Source organism: Mustela putorius, unplaced genomic scaffold (genome assembly GCF_011764305.1).
Source record: "Mustela putorius furo isolate JIRA1106 unplaced genomic scaffold, ASM1176430v1.1 tig00003909_pilon_pilon_pilon, whole genome shotgun sequence".
Taxonomy (NCBI): Eukaryota; Metazoa; Chordata; class Mammalia; order Carnivora; family Mustelidae; genus Mustela; species Mustela putorius.
This window is the reverse complement of record NW_025422057.1, coordinates 23916304-23943280: the sequence shown is the minus strand read 5'-3', so window position 1 is coordinate 23943280 and position 26977 is coordinate 23916304. Positions and strand designations below refer to the sequence as shown.

The 26977-nt window shown below is 47.8% G+C and overlaps 1 protein-coding gene across 2 annotated transcripts in view; it reads left to right on the top strand.

Annotated features, from left to right (window-relative positions):
* The window catches only part of SORCS3 (sortilin related VPS10 domain containing receptor 3), a 586410-nt gene that overhangs the window by 243265 nt on the left and 316168 nt on the right, over nt 1–26977 (top strand). For both annotated transcript variants that reach the window (XM_004749297.3, XM_013054566.2), the window contains exon 3: nt 6371–6470. In XM_004749297.3, the coding sequence (XP_004749354.2) occupies nt 6371–6470 (100 nt within the window). The remainder of the gene's footprint in view (nt 1–6370; nt 6471–26977) is intronic.

Genomic DNA, 26977 nt, shown 5'->3' with positions numbered 1-26977 from the left:
GTGTGATCGCTGAATTTGGATGACCTCACAGAGAAAGGAGTCCATGGAGGAGAAAAGAGATGGAGAAGAGAATCCAGGAGTGAAAGACTTGTGGTCTCCCCACAACTTTGTTTTACAGAATCTGGGGCAAGGGTTGCAGGTGGCAGGAGAAAGGAGCAGAGGAGCTGGGTGGTAAACTGGGGAAGGCGGCTGCCTGAGTGAGGAAAGCGGTGTGCCCACTGGATCCTGAACATCTGGCGGGCCAGTAAGAACTGGCAGAGTGCCTTCCAGAGTCCTCTTACCTCTGGCAGGAACGTGGCATTGGAACCGGAGGTGTTGAGTGGCAGCTCGGCTCTCCCGGGAAGCTGACTTGGCTGCGTTGGCTGAAAGTTTTTCTTTTCTGTTCTTTTACTTTTAAAATAGCAGCCCATATGCTTGTTGCCACCAGCCTCTCCCCCAGAAGCTCACTAGAGGAGTGGGAGCTTGCTGGGTGGATGAAAGTATACCGTATTCTCAACTCAGCTCTGGAAGTTGTCCTGGAGAGAGTGGCCCAGGTGAACAACTGGGGTTCTGGGAGATGATGCTTGGCTCACACGGAGCTCTTCTGGAGGACTATCAGGATAGGACAAGAGACCCTGCATAGTCGAGGGACTCCGACCGGGAGTCAGGTCTGGACACAGACCCGACTATGTCTGAGAAGTTAAAGACAGAGGGCATCCAGCCTGCCGGGCAGCACTGGGTACCTGGGGGGTGGCATGAGTGGTTGGCAGCAGGAGGCCCTGCTAGATAACAGGCAGATCCCTGGGTGGCTGAGAGAGCCATGGAGTGGGGGACCCGCTGTGATACAAATGGGAAAACCAGGGTTAGCGTTAGTGGAGCCAGGATTCAGGGCCCCGGATGCTAATTCAGTTCAGATGCTCTTGAATTAGAACTCTGGAGTCAGAGATAGATGGGACGAGAATTGTCAGAAGCTCTGGACTTAGGCCCTGGGAATAAAGAAGGACTTAGTTGTTGGAGCTGGAGAGTAGGTGATGATCTTCAGCCTTCTTGGAGAAAATTTTGCCAATAACCAGCAAAATAGAAGTTATGCATAGAGTAAGTCACAGTAATTGCACATCAGGATGTCTCCCCTGAAACTTTTCTTCATGAATATGTGAGAAGCCATGGACAAGAATGTTCATTGAAACATTACTTACTCTCACAAATTTTAAAGGAGAAAAAACCCAAAATATTTGTATTAGTGGTTGAAAGGATAGACAGTGGTTTATTCATAAGCTATAATCCTCTATATCAGTTAAAAATAGATGAATTTGGTGCACCTGGGTAGTTCAGTTGGTTAAGTATTTGACTTCTGATTTCAGCTCAGGTCAAGATCTCAGGGTTGTGAGATCGAGCCCTGTTTTGGGGGCTTGGGATTCTCTATTTCCTTCTGCCTCTGCCCCTTCCCCTGCTTTCATGCTTTCTCTCTCTCTCAAACAAATAGATATATTTTTTAAAAGGATGGATTATGGCTAGGTGTGTCAGCATGGATAAGTCCCAAAACTTGAATGTTGGGCAAAATAATCAAGCTGCAGGACATACATCCTGTATAAGGCTTATGTAAATGTGAAAAGCTCCAAAATATCCTGTTTATGAACACAAATATCTGTTAAATCTAGTAGTGGGCATATGATTGACCTCCCATTGTATTTTCCTGTGTGCTGGAGATAATTCATTAAAAAGACAGGAAGAAAGCAGGAAAACATAGTGGAAGAGTCGGTTGGACTTGGATAACCTGAGCCAAGGCATAGAAACCACAAGCCTGTGGCCTTGCGCCTCTCACCTGTTGCCTTCCAGGTCAGCTGTGTGTTCGGAGCAATTCAAAATGGTAACTGATATGGCATCAGGCTCATGGCAGGGGCTCGCTGCATACATTTTATGTTTCCAGCTTTCTGGACATTTCAGTATTGGGACCCTAGTGTCAAGATTTGAGAGGCTCGCTTTGCGATAGGAGAAAGCCTGTTTCCTCCAAGTGACCCCACTGGAGGGTCTGGAGTGACAAGGTGGATGATGGTTGGCTTTCTTGTGACAGTAAGTTCAGCAGGTGCAGCTGTCTCTGGCAATGGGGCAGAGGCCTCTTGGCAAGTTGCCCCTCCCCCAAGGCAAAGGGGCCCCCAGAGCTCTGTGGTCAGTGTGTGTAGCATCCATGCTGGGAAGGACAGAGTCCAGGGCACCTTTCGTGCCACAGGTGTCGTGGCTTCTTGAGGTGTCTTCAGTGAGTGAGCCCTTTTTGGTCAGCTTGAATGAGCAGAGGAAGCTAACATGTGGAGAATCCTTTGTAGGAAATTCCCTGCACTGGGAGAAGCAGCCACTCGTAGGGAAGAGCGGAGTGGCTGTGAATCTTCAGGGCAGCCTGTGGAAAGAGACCATGTGTGGTGCTAAGCTGACTACCTTTGAGGAGGCTTATTTAGATTCTGGGAGGAAGTTTGTTGTGACATCAGTCATGCAGGGAGCCCTGAGAATTTAGCTCTTTATAAAAGTAAGATGTTTGCTCTGTACAGAGTGAGGAAATGTGCTGCTTGGAGAACAGCTTAGCTCCCTGTTGGTGGCATAAGGATATTTGAGGTCCAGATGGGCCCCATGATTTTAGGAATTAAACCTCTTGTGTTCATGATGGAGAAGGGCTTGACAGACTCTCTTCTTGGCCAAACTCTAGTTAGGACCCTCTGAGCTCTTTGTCAAGTAGGCTCTGCCCTTGGGTGAGTCCCAAGGGTTGTCCCAAGAATCCTAAGTCAGTCTAGCCAGAATCCCCTGCCCTCGATATCTGACTGATCTCCTCATCCCCTACCTGCCCTGGGTGGTATCTCATCACACTGGCCTGCCTTCAGTAAGGATCCGGTCAGGTCCGTTTATAAAGGAATTACTCTACCCTCTAGTACTGGTCCATCTACTCACCCCACCATTCTCTTTGGCTACAAATTCCCTGCTTTTCCTTGTTTTCAGTTAAAAACCCGATTGTGGTGGTCTCTCTACATACTGCCTTTGTCCCATATGAAGTCTGCCTTATCATTTTAACAGGTGTCGGGATAACTTTTTTCTTTAACAGGTGTGAGGAATTGGCTTATCCAGGGTAGCACTTTGCGTATGTTTCAGAGTCAGGATTCCTAGACTCCAAGTTCAATGTTCTTTCTCCACACCATGCTATCTTTATGCCTTTAAGAGTGCAGAATCAAGAAGGGATTCATCCTGTAAAACGTTTTATTTGGGTTAATAAAAGTATGCAGGCTGACTGCCTCTAGAGATTAGGCTCTCTCCTTCCCTGCCCTGGAGAGGATAGGAGATTGGAGTGATTGGTCACTTAACCTTGATGCTAGTGTGAGTGAACAGTAGATCCTTCCCTGGGGCCAGAAGCTGCTAGACCTTTCCTTGTATTCTAGCAACCAGCTAGATGAAGTGTGTTTTCTAGGTGTGGCTGTGTGTCGAATGGCCAGTAGAATTTAGCAGCTGGTCAAGAACTTGACCAACCAAGACCAAGGATGACCATTCATTCATTCTTACAAATGAGGACAAAGCAAAGTGGAATAATACACAAACCAGTACGTTCAGCGCTTGCTTTGCATGAAACGTGATACAAGGCATTGGAGCTGTTAGAAGGAATGTTTCTTGCCCTTAGGGAGCTATAGTCAAGGAGGAGATCCCAGAATAAAAATAGTATGACTGAAGCAATTGGATGAACGCTAACATAGGAACACATACAAGGTGGTATGGGAATGGACAGGAAATCACGATTAATCCCTGTGGGGAAGCTGGAAGGAGGGTGATATTGGTGGTGTCAGAGGTTGGAGAGAGATGTCCCAAGCAGAGAAAGTAGCACAGGGTTAGTTCAGGTAACGGGAATGATATTAGTAGAAATGGAGGGAGTGAAAACATAGGACATTCAGGAAATTTGGGTGAGGCTGGAGAGAAAGGGGCAGGGAACAGGTGGCTGGAGAGGAGTCTAGTGAGGAAGACTGAAGCCATATTTGACAAGACTAAGCTTGGAAGCTACAACCTCATTGTGTGTAGGCAGCGGTAATTACTACAAGGATGAGGTGGAGAGACCCGGAGGTTGAAATACAGCCTGATGACAGCATGGGGGAAGGAGGGAGGGGGAGAAGGCTGGAAGAAGAGCGTACAGTTGGGGAACTATTGCAAAAAATCACGATGCATGAGCCATAGCATTGGCATGAAGATGGAAAGACCAGGTTATTTAGGAGATAGAATCATTAGGACTTGAAGACTGAGCTGGGTTTGAGAGATAAAGGCAACAAGAAAGATTGGGAGTGATTCCCTGTGCTTAAAGGTAGACAGGATACTGAAGATAAGTCAGCTTTGGGGGGGAATGGTTATAAAAGTTACCATAGACACTGACCATGTGGAGCCAGTAGCCTAGGGAGGGATTTGAAATACTGATGTTTGTTTATTCAGTAAACATGCCAAGTGTGTATGATGTGTACAACCTGGTTCTTTACATTTTGGGGAAAAGAGAAGTGCATGTCCTTTTAATTTTCATATATATTTTTTAGCATTTCATTATATCTCCATCCTGTCAGGAGGTTTCCCACGTGTCATATTTTTGCATCCTTAATGAATGCCTTGTGAGATCAAATCTCCCTGATTTTTTCAGTTCAGAAACCTGAGGTTCTAGGAGGTTAAGTAACTTGCATGTGGTCATGCAACCAGAGAGCTGCGGATCTAGCAATGAAATAGAGATTTTGTGGGGCACCTGGGTAGCTCAGTTGGTTAAGCATCTGCCTTAGGCTCAGGTCATGATCCCAGGCTGCTGGGATTGAGCCCCACATCAGGCTCCCTGCTCAGGGTAAGGTCTGCTTCTCCCTCTCCCTCTCTCTCTATCTTTCTTGTGCTTTCTCCCCCCCACTCTCTTTCTCTCTCTAATAAATAAATAAAATCTTTAAAAAAAAAAAAGATTTTTCTGTAACCAAATTTCCTATTCTTTCATCTCACCATAGCACTCTCTGTGCTCCCTTGTCCTTCAGGAGCTGATATTGTCCTACGGAGACCAGAACTTACAGAAACTAATCACAATGGTATCAAAGAGCCAAAAGGAGGCATATGCAGTGTGCTTTGGGCACACCATGGGCTGGGAAGCTTGTTTCAGGGCAGAGAAGGGGTGAGGGTGACTGGGAAGAGGGCTAGTGAAGCCTTCACAGGGGTAAGGGTGGGCATCTCAGCTGGTGTGGGGACATGGAGTTTGCTCAATCAGAGGGGGTAGGGCTAATTTTTAAAGGCCATCACACGTTATGAGCCTTGACTGCTAGGCTTGTGAAACTGATCTGTGGGCCTGAGCAGGCAGGTGGGGGAAGAACCCGGGAAGGGGGAGGAACGGGCAGGTGGTTATTGGGGAAGCACCCAGCCAGAGCCAGACACTGGGATCTGAGGCAGCACACAGGCTCCCATGAGGTCAGGTGACCACAGGGAAACTAAACTGACCTCAGACTTTCGAAAGCCTGGGTGGGAGACGTTTCGTGACCTAACCAAAGAAGGCTATGGAAGAAAGACAGGGCGCCGAGCTGATGATACTGGTGGTTTGAAAGGGGAGGACGGGACGTGTGGAGTCGGGTTGGGGAGTGAGGCACAAAGCGTGGCGGCGAGGAGGGGCCTCCCTGTAGCCACCTGCTCTCCTTCCTCCACCGTGGAAAGGTGGGCTGGAGTGGAAGGAGCCTATGGTTTGGCCTGCCTTTGCTCTCCGAGTCCTGACTTGTGGTTTTGGTTCAAAGTCAGAACCCTGGAAACTGGGCCCAAAGGACAAGCCGGTAGCCAGCAGGATGGTTGGAATGATAAACTGTTGGCAGCACTTCCACAACACCTGCTTTGACCCTGACACACCACAGCTCCTATGTAAAGCCTCCCACCGCCTCCTTGCTGTGGCCCCGTGCTGCTGCTGCACCCTCCAGCCTCCTGCAAATGGGGCTTTCTTCCACCCGGAGCATTCCCCAGCCTCGGGCTCTGTGGAGGTGGTATGAGGTTGGCTGGACTCCGGTGACCTCAGGAGACAGTCTAGCCTCTCCCACAGCTCCCGGCTGGAACTTGCGTCCGTCTGCAGCAGCACGTGGAGGACCCTGGGCTGAACCTGGGGGCAGGCAGGCCCTGGCGGCAGCTTTCACAGACAGCTTCACACAGGGCAGAAAAGTAGGTCTCTGAGAAAGGCAGGGAGCAAAGGGGAGTGAGGTTAGGTAGTAAGCAGATGCACTAGTCTAATTGCTCTTCTGAAATTAATGGGGCCTTTTATCTCTGAATCACTCCTGTGATTTGGGGAAAAAAGGTGCAAGTTGAAGGAGAACTTGGCTCCCCTCTGAACATAATCCACCATTTGGTAAAACAGTCTCTTCCTTTCTTTCTCTCTTACCTGCAGATCAACGGATTATGGCACCACCTATGAGAAGCTGAATGACAAAGTAGGATTGAAGACTGTCCTCAGTTACCTCTACGTCAATCCCACCAACAAAAGGAAGGTAAGACTAGGGGTCAGCCGTGCTGAGCAATCCCCATGGGGTAGCAGGGCTGCCAGGGACCAGGCATGAAGAAGAAAACCAGTAGGCGTGGAATCTGTTAGAGAGTTCCTGCTTTCTGGGCCAGGAACATCACAGATGATCCTTGTAGCTCTAACTGCCTCGACACTGGCAGTAGCACTAATAATAATAATTTCAACAACAACAGTAAAATGATGTAGCTAGTAAGGTGTTCTCTGTGCCAGAGATGCCTTATCTCATTTATCCTCACAGTGAATCTGTGCGCTAGAAGTCACTATTGTCCCCATTTTATGGATGAAGAAACCGAAGGTCTGAGAGATTATGTAGTTTTCTGGCCTAAAGGCAGACAATGGTAAGTAATAGCTCTGTGATTTGAGAGTGGCTCTGCTTGTCTCTGCAGTTGAGTTCTTCCAGCCTCCCTTGTGCTGGTCTGTTTTCAGAGAACCCCTTGTAAACAGAGGTCTGTTTCTGCCATGGGAAGGATAGGGAGTTCTTGGATTCACCAGCTTGATCTAGAGCTACCGTTGGGCACGGAGAGCAAACCGGCTGCTGGCTCCTCTGCTGTCTGACTTTCCAGTTGACTTAATAGCCAGGAGGTGGAGGAAGTCATAGAAAACCACCTTGTGGTCATGGAGGCCCCCTGGGAGGAGGGACCTTTGAGTCCCCGGAACGACGGATGGTTTTAGAAAATAAATACTGTGTAATATCTTGGTTCTGGGATGGGTGATCTTTCTGCAGCCAGAAAGGCACTGCTGTTTAGAAACTTAGGTAGGCCTAGCCCCTAGAAACACACCAGGAATCTAAAAGGCCATTTTAGTGTTTCTCAAAGTCTAACAGTGGCACTCCTTAGCTTTCCTCTTGCAATCTGATTTGCATTTCCCTGTAGGTGTCTAGCCCCCCCCCCCATTTTTTGTGAGAACAAGTGCAGGGGTGGGCTTCAACCCACTGTTTAGATGTCCCTGACCTCTGAGTCCAACCCGGTAGAGGCCAAGCTGGGATGATGATGATTTATGCCGCTCAGAGCAGAACAGCTTTGAATCAGGCCCATAGCAGGAGTGCCATGCCCCACTGTCTTCTCCCTCCCACGTCTGTCACCCCTAATCCCCAGCAAAGGGAGGAAGCAGAATGGATGACTTGTGGTTCAGCGTTGATGATTGGATGCCCAGTGATCTAGCTAGGAGGCTCCAGACCTGAGACTCTGCCCACCAGTCAAGAGCCAAAACCCAGGTGATCATCACATTGGCTGTTGGGACACTTGTTACTCAGTGGAGTAGTTTCTGTTTGCTTTGCCCTGAAGTGCTGTCATCTCCATAGTTTTCAGTATTGTCATGTGACTTGTTGGATGTCAGAGCAGGAAGGAATCATAGATTTGTATCTGTAAGAGCAGGTCTTATTCAATGATTCTGCAAAAGTGAGTAAAGCTCTAGATGTCTTCTCTGGAAACATACCCCTGCCCACAAACTGGAAGTTTAGCAGTTTGTGAACAGCTGGAATCCCACTCACGGACCCAGGATGTCCATGGAGTCTCAGTTAAGAATCCGTTATCTGTACCAGTAACCTTGTTTTACAGAGGAGAAAACAGAAGCCAAAATAGCCCACAGAGCTGGGTGAGAGGTCAGGACTCTGGAATCTCAGTCTAGATTTCTTTGCTGCAGACCACAATCGGCACATTTGCCTCCTATACAATCACAGCCTAGTAGTTCACAGTGTACAGTCTAGCCCTGTCTTGGAAGCTTGAGGAAGTTGCTTCTTGACCCAGAGGAAAGCTAGGTGCCATGTCCATGATGGACCCTTGATAAACCTGGACTGAATGTAATCAACAATGGTCTGTCTCAGTTCTTCCTCTGCCCTGCCCCCTTCATTACGAAGGAAGCTGAAGTCTGCAGAGGACAGATGTCACCGGTGTCACTCAGCTGGTTGGTGGTGATGTTGCCAGTTGGTCTCATGACTCTCAGTATAAAGCTTTTTCCATTCTACACAAGTGACTTGGGGTCAGATGGAACCATGTCTTGGGGTGTATGCCCTGTGGGAAAAGCAGGTTTTTGACCTATGGCAGAAGCCCTTCAGCATGGTTTTTGACTTTGGACCACAACAAAGTTGATGTTATTTTCTGAGACAGTAGGTCAGCTGTCTTTCTCTGAAGTGGGATGTAAAGGGTCACAACTCTTGGCATCTGTTTTGGTGGTCATCTGTCATGTCTGTTTCCTGTTGAGCTTTTACTCATAATGATGTCACTTTTTTTTTTTTTTTTTTAAATAATGAAGTCTCCTTTGGTCTTTTGCTATTTTTCTCTACCCCTGACTTCTTTATCTTTCTGTGGTATAACCTAGATGTGATTAGAAGTGCAGGAGGGTTGTCTGGGTCGCTCAGTCAGTTTAGCATCTGACTCTTGGTTTCAGATCCTGACCTCAGGGGTCATGAGATCGAGCCCCATGGCAGGCTCCATACTCCATACAGAGTCTGCTTGTTCCTCTCTCTGCACTACCCCCCTGCCCTGTCTCTTTCTAAAATAAATAAATGGAGTCTTAAAAAAAAAAAAAAAGGTGCAGAAACAAAGGGTTGGTTAACAGAGATGCTGAGGGTCAGAAAGAATGGAAAGCTGTGATTTAGAGGCCCCTGGTGCAGAAATTCTGTCTCCATTTCTCCCGCCTAGTGGTGATATCCACACCATGGGCTCTCTGGAGCAGTTTCTCTTGGGAATTAATTCCCACTTAACTAAAGTGGAGCCTATTTTGTCTGTCTTTTCTGAGAAACACAATCAAGGCAGTTAACTCTTACTTGGGAGTTGCTGCTACCCAACAAGTTAGACATAAAAGCCTAGACGTTTTCCCACTCCGATTGGGGAAAGACAAAGTACAGGCTATTGCCATGTTGTTGTTGTTGATTTTATATTTTCTTTATTCATTTGACAGACATAGCGAGGGAAGGAACATAAGCAGGGGGAGTGGGAGCAGGAGAAGGAGGCTTCCTGCCAAGCAGGGAGCCTGATGTGGGGCTTGATCCCAGGACCCCGGGATCATGACCTGAGCTGAAGTTGGACGCTTAACGACTGAGCCACCCAGGGGCCCCTATTGCCATTTTTTTTTTCTTTTAAAGATTTTATTTATTGAATATATATAGAGAGATCACAAGTAGGCAGAGCAACAGGCAAGAGAGAGAGGGGAAAGCAGGCTCCCTGCTGAGCAGAGATCCTGATGCAGGGCTTGATCCTAGGACCCTGAGATCATGACCTGAGCCGAAGGCAGAGGCTCAGAACCTACTGAGCCACCCAGGCGCCCCTGTTGCCATGGTTTTGTTTATTTTCTTTAATAGCAGTAGAAATTAATTCATAAGGAGACTGTGTGATCCTGAAATGCTTGCTGAATCATCCAAGGAATGATGAAATTAGATTCTGTTTCATTTTATGGTAAATGTGTTTGATTGTCTTCTGAGCCTCTTGGGTGCTGACAGTTCACAGATACTCTACATGATGACTTTTCTTTTAACTGGACTGACTGGTTTACTACAATGACCCTTCTCCAGCTCCTTATGCGAAATGGCAGTTAGATATAAATGAAAATCCTCAGTTTGTTGCTCTATTGCTTAGTGCTCTGGGTCATCATGACCTTGTAATTCAACTTCTATGTTGCCTTCTTAACTATCTCTTAAAGTTTAAACCTGTGGTCTCCAGATTCTCGTCTCTGCTTGCATTATGCCAGATCTTCGGCTCCTCCAGCACCCAAATTATCTGTAGCTGCCCATGTTCATTGACAGCCAGTGAAAAATCCAGCAGATTTTCAGTTAATCTTGTGGAAACACTTGCTTTTTCCTTAATGAGTTATTTATTTTAACAGATGGCTACTACTGTCGTTGGAGGCTATGAGAACATCAGAGATCTCTGGCCTCTGGCGAAACAGTAAATTGTGCTTATATTTATATAGTAGCTGGGTTTCTAATGCATTTTTGACAACATAAAATCTTCAAATGCAGATAGCCAGTAAGCCATTAGGTTGAAAATAGAATTGTTAACATGGGTATATGTTAATTAATTGAGCACCTACTATGCTAAGCTATCTTTTAGGAGCTTAATCTATATAACCTCCAGTCCTCCTTGCCACTTTAAAGGCAGGTAAGATTACCCCGTGGCTGTATTACTTGTAAATGATGAGTCTGCAACACATTTCCCGTTGATGAGGGAAATGAATGACAGATTTGTCAGGATACATCCCGCGATGCTGGACTCCCTTACGGCAGTTGAGATTTGCCCTAGCCATACTTACTGATCTTTCCTAAATGAGAGTGTTGATATGAAATGCTGGGAGCTCCCACTGAAGTTGTTCTAGACTCTCCTTTGATGTGGTGGTATCAGTATTATTTTAATGACCTTGACCTGCCCTGACTGTATTTGATGTGAATTCTACATCCCTTCCTGTTTGCCTTTCTCCAGCCGTTGGCTGAATGGTTCATTACCGGGGTGATGTCTGAGCCTGGAACTTTGAACATGAAGAGTAGTGTGTTCGTTTTAGAAGCAGGTGTATATGAGGTTTGTGTCCCCGAGGAGAGGCTCTGCTGCACTGGGGGGGTGGGTCTGAGTTCCCTCTCACAGCTTCTGCTCACAGGAGACAAACATCTCTGGGTTCCTAGAGCTCGTTACTGTCACCCAGGGCCTGCCCTCTGGTCCAGTCAGAATGGCACGTGCCAAGGTCAGGCTTGCATTTAAGGGAACTGTGCTTTGTACAATACAAACATGCTGAGGGCTTTGTGCCCTAGCAAGAGAGGGGTTTGGCTCCTACAGGAGCCTTTTTGGGACCAAATCTCTAGGTGGGGAGGGAAATGCAGGCATTCTATGGCCTAATTGCTTTGGCTCAAAAGTGGCTGCCACCTGCAGATTTGGACAGAGTGCTTTGGAAGTGGTGGCAGAGAGCATAGGAAATTCTGACTGCTAGGGAATTTGGCTCAATTACTGTAGAGTAGAGGTGGGTGTGCCTGCATGCATGGGGGCGGGGGTGGGAGGCTGTACGGTCTGCTACCAGAAGAGGGTAATTAGTTCTTATGGAGCTCCTCACAAGTTCCAAGTATACCCTATTCTAAGTTTCAGTCCTAATCCCCTGAGCCTGGTACTTTTATTCCCATCTGACAGGTGAGGAGACTGAGGCTCAGAGAGCTGAGCCATTTGCTTTTCGTCAAGGAGCTAGCAAGCGCAGCCCAGGATCCCCATTCGCCTCCATCTGCCCACAAAGGACACGCTCTCTGCCCTGGTCTATAGGTTGGCTGCCCGTGCACCGACAGAGCAGGTGCCTGCAGTCAGCACCCTAATCGTGTCGGCTGCTTCAGGCTTTCTGCCCATTAGTAGTAGAGAATTCACCGTTTCTTGGAAGAGGAGGGGAGTGCCAGATCTTCCCTTCCTAATTTACTTACCGTTGCAGAGAAAAATTATTTCCGGGCTCCCCTGCAGAAATACAGTGGGAACCGCCAGTCGGATTTCTCTGGCAAGGACGCCACTTCTGTCCGGCTGTTGAAGAGGCATTGTCAATGTGTTGGATGAGGGTTGTTCCCATAACGTTCTCTTAACTCAGCAGCATAACCCTGAGCTCTGTGACCCACGGGAATACCTTGTAACAAAACAAAACACAGGATTTTAAACTACCTGCCTTCTGTGTTCCCTGACCGTGTCACCTGCGATTGTTGGAGGATGAGGGAAAGTCCACTTTCAGCTCACAGATCGTAAAGCTTCTTACACTAAAACAAAGCAGTTACAATCATAAGAAGGAGGAGAAGGAGGAAAGATAATTTCAGGCCCTTAAGCCGTTAAATGTCTAGCTCTGAGCAAAGTCTTCTTGGGGGTGGGGCGGTGTTTCCTGCTTTGAGAGATGTGCAGTCGGCTGGGGCGGGAACTGCTGGTGAGTGATAGGGCCCGGCGCAGCGCAGACAGAGATCGCCACTCCGGAAAGGGGGTTTCTCCTGATGCGCTCCAGAAGACTGTGGGCTTGGGGGTGCTGTGATGTCACTGTCATCATTTCCTCATTTTCTCTGCCTATTTCCGTATGAAAGTTTTGTGTTCTGAAATGTTTTAGTGGGGCTAGGGAGTGGAATTTAGAGTGTGGGGCCTGACAGGCTATTCCCAGATCCTTTTCAGTGCCTTGCGTCCAGGTGGCCTTCCGTTGTTCTCCAGCCGAAAAGTTGGTATTTGCAACGTGGCCTTTGGGTCCCAAGTATAAGGATAGTGCTCAGTGGGTGCTCTTACTGAGAGCCGACCACACAGTGACACCTCTGTGGCCTGTGTGACCTATCAGCTGAGTGTGGCTCACGAAGGATTTTTTGCTTTGACTCCAAGGAATCATATAGTAGGTCCTACAATGCAAAGGGACCTTTGAGGTCATTGAAGGGAAAGACCTTTAGAATAGGGATAGAAGGCAGACCTCTGCTTTCTGGTCCTGGTTCTGCCCCTGTGCAACTGTCCGTTCTTGAATAAGCCAGACCCCACTCAGAGCCTCTGTTTCCCTCTGTATAATGGCAAGCTTGGCTCCTGTACTCTTTGAGGTTCTTTCCAGCTCAGTTTGTCTGGATGGCCACCATTCGGACAGTGCCTTTCAGAGGGTTACATCATAATATGTGGTGACGTATGGACTTTGGGTTCATGCCCAGCCAGTCGGGTAGTCCTTGGAAGGTGTGATCTCCATAGCTCTTGGTTTTAAGGACACCTGTTGGCCAATTTTTCTCTTCCATCAGGCTAGAAGCTTCTTTTCTGAAGTTACAGCATCCTTCTCTGTGGCCTAGCAGTGTGCTTCCATCAGCATGAGGTGACGCAGCTTCCCATGAGTGTCCCTGTCCCTGTCAAGGCATGCACATTTCTCCTCTTGCAGGAGAGGGAACTCAAGGTGCTGTCAGAAGTGTGCTGCCAGCCCAGGTGTGAGAACACCATGGGGAGAGTGGGCCGCGGATCAGCTCGGCTGCATCCCAGTTCTTCTTTCATGTCTTCCTGCTTGTTGTGTCCTTAGCCAGGCAGCGCCTCGCTGTGGGCCCTGATTTCTCCCTTCACAAAATCTGCATAATAAACCATGTGTCCAAGAGCAAGTAAGACAAGTCCCTCCTCGTGCAAATAATCACTTCTGTTTCCAAAGGTGACAAGTGTCCGGGATATTAATGGCAGTGGTGTTGCTAATACAATAATGATGACAAGCAGCTAGCATTTTTTTGAACAGTAACAATGTGCCCCCAAATTATTCTAAATGTTTTCTGTGAATTGACTCATTTAATACTTCACCAGCCACCCTGGGATGTTGGTACTATTGTTACTCCATTTGCAGATGGTGAAAGTCTGGCACGAAGAGGTTAGTGATATGCTTGGGTTCAGTTGTTGATAGTCCCTTGGTCTAATGTGCTCACCTAACTCACTCGTGCCCATATTTAATTTTAGGCTTGATGCATAGAGGGGCTTAAAGGGCCCTCTGAGACTCTCTGTGCAGGCGTCCACTTGGCAGGAGAGACCGATTCCAGGTCGGGGAGTCACTTATGGCAGAGCGAGGGATGGAACTGGGTCTACTGACTCCAAATCTGGTGCCGTCTCCAGGTCTGTAGGCTGTCGGCCGCCGGGGTGCTCATGGCCGATGGCGAAACCCGGCTACATGTGAACGCAAGTAGGGGACGGATGGGAACTTGAACTCCCTACCCTGTCTCCCTGAACATGTGTCATAGCTGGGGGGGTCATACAAACTTCCATAGCTTCTCAGCTCTCTGGTAGTTCCTGCTGGAATCCCATTTCAGATGAACCTGGCTGAGAAACCAAGGGCCTGAAATCCAATTGCCTTTTGCACATTGGAAGACAGAAAGGTTGAGTAACGTGCTCCTGACTAAATGAGTTTACCCAGGTTGGCACCCCTGGGGAAGAGATGCTGGGAAAGGAACTAGGTTTTCTGGTCTAGCTCTTTCTCTTAGCTGTGGGGATCAGGAAAATAATTCAAATTCTCTAAGCCTCTGTTACACCATCTGTAAAATGGGCATAAAAGATCATTGATATATGCCCTCCATTGGGAGCAAAATGAGGGTAAAATGAGAAATGTAATATTGACTTGGAGGAAATAAGCTACAGAAAGGGGAGAGAGGACTGTATCCGCTCAGATGGAGCTGGCATTATGATCACAGACTGGAATCAGCCTCCCTGTGCATAGCTCCTTGGTTGTGCCTCCCTGCTGACCGTGGGGGCTGCCAAGCCTCTCCTGCTGGGCTGCCTGTTTCTCCACTTCCTGGGGGAGAGGCTGCAGCCCCCAGAACCCTGGGTTTCCAAGGGCCCCACATCCTGCCCTGTCCAGGAGGCATACTGCCACATTTTCCCCCTGCAATCTTCCTCCCTGTCTCTTAAAACCAAGCTTGCTGACAGCCTGAGGGAGATGGATTATTCCGCTGATGGAGAGAAATGGTCCCTTCTTGTTAATTCACAACCACCTTGTTTTGCTTGCCTCATAAATTAACAGTTACCAGGAGGCTAGAGCAGTGTTTATGGGAAAATGTGTGAAAGGAAGGAGTGAAAAAAGGAAAAAGAAGAGAAACCTTCTTCATTTATGGATCCCATGTCCAAACCTTTTTCCTCTTAGTGTGTCTGGAAAGTGATCCAGAGAGTAATGCCCCACCCTCCAGAAAATGAAAGCATCAAACTTGTTGGGGGTTGGGGAATGCCCGTAAAGGAGAACTAGGACATCAGAAGAGGGTGTAGGTATTAGGGACAAACCCTGGTTTACAGGTGTCCACCTGCCTTTGCAAGTGGGCCCAGTGATGGAGTGGATGTGAAGTGTGGTTCAACTCAAACTAATCACTTAAAGGAAAGAGAATCTAAAGTAATTCTTGGAAATTCACTCTTTAGTCACAAAGTCCCTTTCTCAGCAAATATATGTATGTGGTTCCCCATATAAATTACTTCAGTGTGCTCTAGCCAATAATTTATTTAAAGGCTCATTAAAATGATTACTAGTTTTTTTCTTTTGCATTTTATTTGAAAATGGGAAGAATATAAACCTGTAGCCTGGCTTCTCTCCAAAGTGCCCTTTGGGGTTGGCATTAAGTATATCTTATATTTTTTATAATAAAGATATGATTTGCAGTAAGATTATTCAGGCATTTAAGAGGAATAATAAAAATTAGCCATTTGCTGCACTTTTTAGTGGCTTGTTTGTCTAACCTATTTTTTAAAATTTGATTTTTATTGGATTTGGGTTTTATGTGTGTATTTGTGCCCCTCTGTGTTCAGAAGATATCAACAAAGAGCATTATGGAAACTTTGGAGTTAAGAAATAAGAAAAAAAAAAGCCCTTTTCCTATTCTGGGTGAACTTTGGTTTGGCATGCACTCAAGGCCAAAGGAAAGCCTGTGTTTCTGGGAGTTCATATGAGATGCTGGTTCTGTTTTGCTGCCTGGCTTATCCCAGGGATCCTGGGACCACTGTAGTTACTCCGTGAAGCCTCTGAGGAGGGGTTCCGTGCAGGGGGAGATGCCAGGCAAGGGGACAGGCGAAGGCAGAGCCACTGATAGGCGTGGAAAGTCTAAGGACTCAACCCAAAGGAGAGGGCATCAGACTGGCACATGAAGGAGTCTCGTTGGGTATGAGAAAATAACAAGATGGGCTGACAAGGTCTTCCACACCAGGCTGGGATGACCTGTGGAGACAGTGGGAATTTTACATGTTGAAGGCTGTTAAAAAAAGACACAAGGTAACCCTATCTCCCAGTCTGAAAGACTTAATAAAGCACCAAGCTTTGAGGAAGCTATCCCCCTGTGGCATAATCAGAACCAGCAAAGAGTAGAGGCAAAACCCGGGCCAAATTTGGTAGAAAGCTCGCAACTTGGACAATACATTAGGGGAGGCCAGCCGTGGGGGTTTTAACAGACCGGGTTTAGCAGTTGCAAGTCAAGAGAGAGATGGCCTGGGATTAAATATTATAGACCCCCCCCCCCAAAATCTCAGGGATGGAGGCAGGACTCAGGAAGGGGTCCTGGGGAGTCCCAGCAGGTGTTTGAGCATGGGCCAATGGCGTGAGAGCTGTCTGTGTGCCTGAGGGCTGGTGGGAACCGATGGGCAGATGAGGTGCCTGTGTTAAGTGTCGCACGCAGCTCTCCATCCTTGCCCTGCCCTCCCCAGACCTCTGGGAGTATTTTCTGAGCATCCCAGGCAAGAGCAGTTTTAACAAAGAGCTTGGGATGGCAGGGTGACGTGTTCTTCTTATTGTTCCGACGCACAGTTACAGGGCGAATGGATCCTGCTGCCCCCGAGGTAAAGATAGCTATAACAAAAAACGCCACCACCAGTGAGAGAAATGACTCTCTTTTTTCCTTCCTCGGTGAGCTCAGCCAAGCAGAGAGATTGCTCCTGGCATGTATGGCTCGCCCCCCACCCAGCCCCCCATTGCTGGCCTAAGGTCAGCATGACAGACGTCCATGCTCCGTGCACACTCGGTTGGTGAGCGTGTCCGGGTAATGAGGGGCGAGCCTCCTCGGATCCTCGGGTCTGCCAAATGGCCCCGGGGCAGGTCTGCAGCGAGGAAGTTGCTGTCCTGGCCCACTGGGGGTCTGCGCCGGCAGTGCGGAGTAAGTCGCTGACCTCCGTGACAAATGGAGGCTGAACTTGGTGCTGGCAGTTCCATGTGGAGGGCCCCCCGTGAGCAGATGCGGACAGTCAGGACTGCCATCCCACAGCATGAGTCTAACTCTGAGAAATGGCTCGGGCTGTCTTAGGGTGACCACAGAGAGGAAAGAAATGAGCCAGAGAGGAAACAGCTCTGAGAAATATGCTTGAGGGTCTCCTGGCTTCCAGACAGGGAGAAAGATGTGTTCTGTGTAGAAACTTGCTACCTATTCCTGATTCTTCCCTAGTGCCCAGCAAGGCGAGTGATTGCTGGGGGCGGGGGGGGGGGCGGGGAGGTTGGAGGGGAGAGGAGCTTCACAGCACAGCCTGAGCCTGACTGGCTGGGTGACTGTGCACATGTCATTTCACTTTTCTGCACTTTTCTTTTCTCATCTATAGACAGGGATCCAAAGAGAATTAAAAAAACAGTTTTTAGAATTAAACGAAATCTGCATGCCATGCACAGAGTAGGGGCTCACACCATGCTCTTCTTTCCCCCAGTTAAATGAATGTCTTTGGCTTTGTCCCATGCTCCATGATGCTTCCCACTCCTCATGGACCCGGTGTCCATCTAGCTGACCTCGCTATCCTGTGAAAAGGCATCTGTATTCCTCTAACATGAGGCAACATCCTTTCAACTTCTAAAACGAAAGAATCGCCTCCTCGGCATCCCTCCTGTTTTTCTCTCTCCAGCCACCTGCCTGGCATGTCTTCTCACTGAGGCATTGATTACTTCTACCTCCTTTAATGAAGTTTAAATTAAAAGTGATGGTTGCCACCCCTGGTTCCACCCATTATCACCCAAGCCCAATTAGGCAGATGGAGCTGGTGGAGCTGGGATTCGGATTAAGGGTTGCCTGGCCTCAGAGCCCCTCCCCAGCCCTGCCAGCATTGTACCCCCACGAAACACCACAGCTGTCCATGCACATGCACATCAGACGCATTGCTTCCTCTTAGTGGCGCTCAGATGGTCCGTCCCTCCTCATGATGGTGGATATCCTTGCTGTGCGGCACCAGGTCCAGGAAGCACACAGGCCCTTCAGGCCTCAGTCCACGCGGGCAGACATTGTGTTTCCGTGGCACTCTCCTTTGGGACTGAACTGGAGAGGAGGCGGTGACTTGCCCCTCAGAGACTACAGTTAGGGCAGCGGACCCAGGTGCCCGCGGACACCCCCTAGAGGCTCAGCCTGCTGCTCGACGTCAGGAACAGGGTCTTAGTCTGACGTGAGTGTTAGAAAGACATTGTGTGCCATGCCGATGGTTTCATGTGAACGTTTTTCTCACACACACAAATATGTATGGTAACACAGTTCTCTGTGTTTTTGCAGGAGTGCATGGGGAAAGGTAAGCAGAATGACTGCTTCACGAGCGAGCAAGAGAGAGACTGGGGGGAGAGAGAGAGAGAGAAGATGAACACATTGAGGCAAAAACACTAAGTTCTCCTGGGTGGACAGTGGTCAAACCAGATTTCAAACCCACATTGTTCTTCAACTTTAAAACATAAGGTCCTAAGACAGTGTTCTTTTGGCCTTCTAGGCTTAGAAGGGCACTTCTAGAACCTTTCTTTGCTATCTACAAAGGAGTATAGATATGCAGAGGGATGTGTTTCCTTCTAGTTCAACAGTGCCATGGTCCCATGCTAAGAAGTTCTAAAGAATGTTCTCTACTGAAGTGAGAAGTTAGAGGAGTGTAGGTTTGCTGAGTTTTCTTAAACATGAGACAAATGATAGGCTGGGGTGGCTGGGGGCAGGAAATAGCCTGTGGCAAATGCCTCAGCATTCAGTCCCTCACAAGAGCAAGCAGCAGGACCAAGCTCTAGCATTCCCATTTGCAAGCCCCCAGAGGGTAGGGACTGACGAGGTTCCTGAGGGGCTCCTTCCACGTAGGAAAGGAGCCATTTTGTTCAAATCCTGACTCTGCCTCTTAGCAGCTGGTGGCTTGTGCACATTTTTAAATACTCCAAGCTTTTGTTTCCTAGTTGTAACCAGAGCAATATTTGTATTTTCCTCAGAGGCTGATAGAAGTATTAAATGAGAAATGTTTGCAAATGCTTTGCCTGTGATTGAACCCTGGTCCTTAGTTAGTAATTACTGTTGATTATTACTCTTATCACTGCCCTACTTTCGAGACAACTGGCTCCTGTGGGGTAGTTTCCTGTTGTGTCTGCCCCTTTATGAATGGGCACTCAGTCGAGCTGGGTACTCTTGGCCTCTCTTTCTCAGATATTGGGTGCTCTATTTGGGGATGAAGGTGGTCAGTAACTCAAAGGTTGTCTGGTTCAAGCGTCTCATTAAACTGGTAAAGAAACCACATCCTAGTTAGGGGAGGCACTTATTCAAGGTTATACAGGCACTTAATGGCAGAACTGTGGTTTTTGAAATCAGATTTCTGGCTTCAAGTCCACTGCTCTTCCTATGCAGTTCTGCGGAAAGACCCTGCATCATGCAGGCAGACCTGGAAAGACATGTAGTTACTGAGGATGCTGTTCAGTATCCTTTGAGATGTTCTCTGTCCTTGTCCAATAAACCTGGAGTTTCCAGGGCACTGGGATTGGAAGAGGCCAGGTCAGTCTTTTAGCTCAGTGGGGAGCCATGGGTCATGGGTAAGGCCCCCAAGGCTAAGGTGAACCCAGCGCAGCCAAAGGCAGCAAAATAAAAGAAGAATCTGAATCAAGACTGAATAAGGAGAGAAAAGATTAAAGTTGGAGAAGGTCTGTTAGAGTCCAAAAGGTGAGAAAAGGCCCCAGATGGGAGGACCAGGCGGAAGGGATGAGAGCAGGAAGATAGGCCGCTGAGTACAAGATGACCTTGGACGCAGGGACCTGGACTGAGACTGTGAGGTTGGTAGCAGCTCATTTTTTAGGGTACCTTTCGCTTGTCAGGGGGATGGTAACAGGGGAGGCACTTGACAGATGAAAGCAGTCAGCCTGGGCCAGAAAAGAAGGACAGTCACACAGAAGAGTAGCAGAGAGATAGGATGCAATTATCCAAAGTGGTCTTTGGCCTGAACCTCCAATCTTCAATCATCCCGGGGGAGGCAGCGACGGCATATGTATGCGTGGAAGGCTTCCTGACTGCGCTGGACCTTCACAGAGGAGCGAGAGGATGTCAGGGCGGCCTCTTGCCCACAGGTTAGCTCTGCAGGGGTGGCTTAGAATAATAAACCGCTGGTTTCCTGGTCTCAGCTGCCCCACCTCGATCCCGACACATGGAGCATCAGCGTCCAGCAGCTCAGAGCGCAGCAGCCTCGCAGACACAAGGTTGTAAAAAGTTATTTCTCGGAGAAGATTCCCTCAGCATTAATGGCTGTGTGACGTGGCTGTCTGGGGGAGCTGTCTTGCCTCAGCTGGACCCGAAGCCAAGTGTAATTGGTTTTAAGTGCTCCCTGTCACCCTCTTCTCTTGAGCAACTGTAAGAATCATTTCTCTTTGGTCTCACAGATGCTTGCTTATGAACTTCTGCATGCCGAGCTTCCCCTGAAGTCTTAGGGCAGGTACTTGGGGCCTGACCTTCCACCCTGGAGGTAAGGGAGGAGGAGGTGGGAAGGAACCAGACCATTAGCACAGTCATCCTCTCAAAAAATAGTAGAACTTTTCTTTTGGTGTCAGGTATCCCCCTTTGATCTGGCCAGTCTTACTTAGGAACTTTCAATAGCTCCCTGGTGTCTGGGGAGAAAATTTGTATGCAGGTGTGTTCCAGCACGTGGTGCTGAGCTGACTCGTCCACTCTTCTCTGGGTCCCTCTCAGCCCTGTCAGTTCTGTGACCTCGGACAAGTGCTCATTGCTCCAGACCTCAGGCCATATGATCCTTAAAATGGAAATCCTCACATTTGCCCCTGTCAGTTAGGATGCTAGGGTTCTCATGGTCACAGAAAGCCCCACCTTGCTCTGCCATAGGATGGGAGACTTATTACTTCCTGTGACAACGTGTAAAGCTGTGGTACTTTCCAGATCCTTAATTCACTGGTGCCGTGACCTCGTCAAGGGCCAGCTTCTTGAACTGTTTCTACTTTGCCATCTAGAGTGTTGGTCTTTGTCCTCAGGCCACTTTCCTCATCTTGGGAAAAGATAGTTGCAGTTCTAGCATCACATCCAGACATGAAAATGTCCAGAAGAATAGGAGACAACAGGTTTTCCAAGTGAGGGAACCGCTGCCAGATACTCCCAGCTCCCAGCACCGCATCCCTGGCACGTGCCTGTTCCCAGGACTGGACAGGCCAGGGGAGCCAGTGTGCAGCTGGTCGCTTCAAGCACATGCCCCCACGTAGAGGGGGAGCTCAACAGAATTTGTTAGGTGGGAATAAGGAATGTCTGTTGTGTGGCAAGCAACAATGCCTGCCTCACTGCCTCACAGGGGCCTTTTGAGAATCAAGCGAGATAAGCCAGGTAAATCATATAGGCGTTAGCACCCTTCCTGCTTGCCATCCTTCCCATCTTTATGTCCTGGCTCTCAAGGATACAGGTCTACTGCACCTACCAAAATCTTACTACTCTTATAAGTTCAGCCTGTACCTTTTTTCCTCTGGGAGGTTTTCCCTGACACCCCAGTATCTCACTTCCTTTTTCCCCTTATCCACCTCACTTCCTCCTGGAGATTCTGATTCCATAGATCTGGGGCATGTTGGGGATATGCCTGGGGATAAAGTCTCCCAGGCATTCTTGATGGAAAGTCAGGCTTGGAAATAATTTCTGGACCTTAACATCAGGGCTTCATCAACCACTGCAAAGATGGTGGGTAAGTTTTCCCAAGGCTTATCCTTGGATGGAGAGCAGGAAACCTACGTCATATATTTTTGGGTGCTGCTTAACACATGGCCTGGGCACAGGTATGCTATGAGTAGTTTTTAAAGTGTGTTTTCATGGAGTGTTTTGAGTGAGAGGAGTTTAAAAAAAAAATTCTGTAGTTCTTCTAGATGTGTGGGTAAGCGCACTCCTTTCATCTCTACCTCTAGTATCCTGAGACTCACAACCAAAAGAGGCTTGCTGGTGTGTTCCTCTGCCCCTGCCTGCCCAAGGGATAGAGGATCTTCCAGCTCACACCCTATTCCATTCTCCCTGCTCAGCCCTCCTCTCCTCCTTCCAGAATTATAACCAGTTGAGAAGATCTGACTGTGGTTGCCTTTGTAACAGAGGAGGCAGAAGTCAAAATTGACTTCACATTATCTCTGAAAACAGCCAACACTGGGAGAGGGCACTTTGCACTGCTTCCTTGTCACCAGTAATGATCTCTGCAGCAAGTGACAACTTTAAGTTTCCAGTTGGAGTTCCAGGGAGCTGATGGGGACCCTGAGCAGCCCAGCTGTGGTCTGTTCCGTGGGCCTCCTCCACCTGCCTGTGGTGTATTCTGGCTTGCTTTGGGCCTGAGGAGGACTCTGAGGGGATAGCAGGTCGCTGCCCATAGTGGACTCACTGGGTGCTGGGGTGGGAATATCCTCATAGGCATGGTGTGGTTCATCCTTAAAACTGCCCTTTGACTCTTGTGAGTTAGGCGCTATCATTACCCCCATGGGGCAACTGTGGGAACGGAGACTGGGAGGGGTTGAGAAATCTGCCCCACTGAGAAGTTGATGACCTAAGTTTTGAACTCAGGTTTAAATGACTCCAGACCCTAGACTCTGACCCGCTCACTGTCCTGAGTTCTAGAAAATACTTATGGCCGCTTTCAAAGGGTCTGGAGTCACTGCCATTGATTCTGAACGTTCTCTGGCTGCCCTGCAGACTTTCTGAGGAGCTGGCTGTAAAGCCACACACACCCAGGCATCAGCTCAGGACTGTTAAAAGATCTAGGGTAGGGTGAAGCTCTGGATTTTATATATAAAGTTTTCTAGATAATTCCAGTGTGCTTCTAGCATCAAGAACTGCTGGTTTAGTTGGAGTGAAGGAAATTTAATCCATTGACTATGTTGGAGTGTGTCTTATGCCCTGGGCCTTTGCTTTCATGGAGGCAGGCCCAGGATGGTGAGAAGGGCTGTGGGGCACAGAGGAGGGAGGCACTGATTCTGCCTAACAGGGTCCGGAGGGCTCTGAGTGAAGCTAGTATTTAAGCTGAGTGACCACATGAGTAGGGCTTTACTGAGGATTGATGGTGGTGGTGTGAGGGCTTTCTGGGCAGGGGGAGTAGCATGAGCAGTGGCAAAGATGTGTGCTGGAGGGAAATGTGATCAGGAATGCACAGGAAGTCAGTAGGTAGGGTGAAAGCACATGGGAGGGGGCAGCAGAGGGGAAAGAGTGGTGGTCAGGGGCCGCATGATTAAGGGTCTCCTGTGTTGGGCTAGGGAAGTTTTTGTTTGTTTGTTTGTTTCCCTTGATGAAATAGGGAATCATATGATCTGATCAGTGTCTTAGATCACTGGGGGCATAGTGATTTAAGAGGATGGGGAGTCTGACAACAGAGAGTCTAGGATGATTTTTCCTTATAAAAGCAAAAAAGGATTAGAAGCCACCTGAATGCCCAACCATGAGAGATACATTAGTACATTAAAAACATTAGTATAGTGGAATACTATATGGAGATTAAAGATTGTTTTGGTTGATATGGAAATCTTTGTTATCTATAGGTTTTAAAAATGTGATAGAACAGAGCAAAAAAAAAAAAAAGCAAAAAAAAAAAAGTTCTAGGCAAAGGCTGACATGGGCAGGGACTTTTATGGTGGTTGAAGGATGCCGTGGGAGTTGGCCATGAGAAGTGCTACAGAGGTAAGGTCAGCCTTACCTAGTGCTTGCTTGAATGTGGGGGTGCCAGAGAAGAAGGTCTTGGGATTTCAGTTGAGTGGCCAGGTAAACGCTTGGGGGCTGGGATACTCATAAGCCATGCATGGACCACAGAGCAAGAGGCTTTGAACCACATATAGTTTGATTGGGGTACATTGAGTTTGATACTCTGGGACATTCAGGTAAGAAGGCTTTTAGGCAGTTATATTGATGAGTCCAGATCCTGGGAGATAGGCTTATGCTTAAGAGCACACACAGTCTTGGCAAACAAAGATAAATTCAATAATACAGTCTGTTTGCGATTCTTGTTGTTGAACCTAGGATTGAGTGCATATTGGCCCAGCTAGCCATCCATTCAGCAAACATTTATTGAAAACTTACTCTGTGCTCAGCACGATGCCAGGCACTGGGGTCACCAAGATGAATGGGACTTGGTCTCTGTCCAAGAAACATATTATAATAGAGAGATGTATCAAATGTGTTGGTAACACCAAGGAACAGGCAATTAATTGTACTGTAAATAGTTAGAAGAAGAGAGAGTAGAGGTCACATTTGACTAGGCCTGAAAAGATGAGTTCGGGTTTCCCAGTGGACAGTGTTTTATGGATTGCCACTGCAGCTGAATTTCACTTTAGAAATTAAGCATATTTGAGAAAAAGTGGGTATTTATTTGAATGCCAGGAAACAGAATATTAAATCCATTAGAAGAGTCCACTGTAAAATTCAAGAAGTTGCTTTCTAAGAAGATAGCAAACACCCGCTGTGTTTTGCAAACCATTTTAAGTTCTCTCTCAGGTTGGCTGAAAGGTCCTATCGCTTGGACTCAACCACGAGGCAAAGTGACATTGAATATCTGATAGGTTTTCCTCCAGTCCATACTAGCCAAGTCAGGGTTGTGTCTTGGAAGGACAACCCTTCCCCAAGCTCTAGGCAGATGCCCATTTCCCATGGCTGCTTAAACAGGAACTGGTGAACCAGTTCTTGCTCACCTCAAGGGGCCTTACTGAAGGTCATACAGCAAAGTGGTGGCAGAATCCCACTGATGTATGCACCTTGCCACGCCATTGGGCCCTTCCAAATGATACTTCCCCACATGTTGGCTGCTCTCCTTTGGCAGTACTTTTGTGTACTCTTACCTTTAATTACAAGGCACAGCAGCGAGTAGTGGTTTGCATTCAGATGCCAGTGGGGATGGAAGCCAGCCAAGTGGTAGATGCTTGACCCGGTGAAGGATGACTGATTGGCAGAGTTCGGACTCCGAGCTTTCCCTTTCATTTTGCTGCAGTTTAATGTGTTTTCTGTACTTCCAGGGCTCTCTGTGCTTTAGGAGCCATTCAGCCTCAGCCTGCCTTTTTCCCTACTGTTGTTCATGACTTCAGTTTTTGACTGGGAAATAAATAGAGTGCAGAGACCCAAACCATCTCAAGCTGATCTGGCTCTGTTAGTTGGCAGGTAAATTTAGAACCTGAGACTAGTCCGCGCTTTGACATCTTCCAATTGAATGGCCTTTATCCGTCAGGGAGGAATGGTTTTTAGGGAGAAGCGTTATGTGAGGTCATTTGCTTGTGTGCAGTCCCTACCCTGCTCCAAATCGGCCAGCGATTGCCCATTGTCTTAAGGATTCAGGCCAGACTCCATAGTATAAAGCTCCCCTGTAACCTGCACCAGGTGTTTTTTCCTGTCTCGTGTCTTTTGGACTCTCTTATGTTCATAGGATTCAGGCTCGCCATGTTCTCATTCAGGTCCCCAGGCAGCTCGGGTGCTTATGTTCATGGTGTCTTCTTGGAATGATCCTTCCCATTCTCTCTCTGCTACCTAGATTCTAACCATCTTCGGGGCCCCATGCAGAGGTCATCTCCCATAAGAGGCTTTTACTGACGAACTTGCTCAGTACTTCCTCCCACCTTGCATATGATCTCTTGACATTTCTTTCTGTAAACATATGGCTCGCTGTCTTGGGACAGACAAGTTTTTCCCATTCTTGTACCCATTGTCCTGCCTGGTGCACCATCTTGCAGGGTTTCAGAACACAATGTCCTTGTTGCCTTTTTGAGGGAAACTGTGGTGCAGGTGTTCAAGGCTGTTCCAGGGTAGCTGGATCTTAGCCACCTATCGATGGTTCTCAGTCTGTCCCTAGGCAAGGCCCATGGAGGGCTAATAAATGAAGGGGGCTTTTGCTTCACATTTTTATCCTAGCTTCCCAGATTGGCTTTCCTGGTCCAGATGGCACCTGAGTTTGGCTGTTCCATCCTGGACTCACCTTCTGTGTTCAGCATTCTGTTGGCCTCTCCTGTCATTGCAACAGGACTAATGACTTCCAGCTGTAATAGCTTATAGTCTTCCTCCAGCATCTTCTGCCAGAATCCAAAGCCTAGCACCTTCTGCTGGAGGGAGAGAGCTGAGTAAGGGGGACATTTATGGTGGAATTGATGGCTCCCTCCTTGGTGCTTTTACAGCATTCTGTGTATCTTTTGTCTAGCATGTATCTCCCTGCAGCTCAGCCATTTATGTTTCTGTCTTCCCTGCTAAACACTGGATGCCCTAGGGCTAGAACCATACATTATCTGTTCAGGTTTCCTGGTACCCAACACAGTGCTTGGCACTGGGTTGACATTCATCTCAACTAAGCTAAAATCAAGAAGCAATTAGTATCTGACAGTGGCCCAGAGAGTGCCCAGTCCAAGCAGTGAACCATCTGAACCCCATACTGTGTTCCTGCCATTCTACCTAAAATCCTGAGAGAATCCCTTAGACTTGATGCTTCTGTATACTGGATTTTTATGGGGCTATTTTCTGTCCTTGGGTGGAAATATCATGGGGGCAGAGGGACATCAAGGCAGGCCAAACTGTCTTTGAGGCTCTGTGAAGTGCCTGCCCTTCCTACTCAAAAAATGAATTTACCTGTGGGGTTTCGTCTTGACCCTATTCTATAATGTCCAAAGAGATGTGGGCATGGATTTCTGTTGTTCCACAACACTCAGAGGGTAGAAGGTAATCCACTTGTAAAAAAAAAAAAAAAGAAAGAAAGAAAATGTCCTTTTTTTCCTGTTAAAAACGAAAAAAAGATACTGGGAGATCGAGTCCTTAAACACTGGACTTACTGATGCAATACCTAGCAGTTACTCTTTCTGGCTATCTCTCTTGGGTTGTGCAAAATGCTGGATTTTTGATAGTCCAGGGAAGAATGA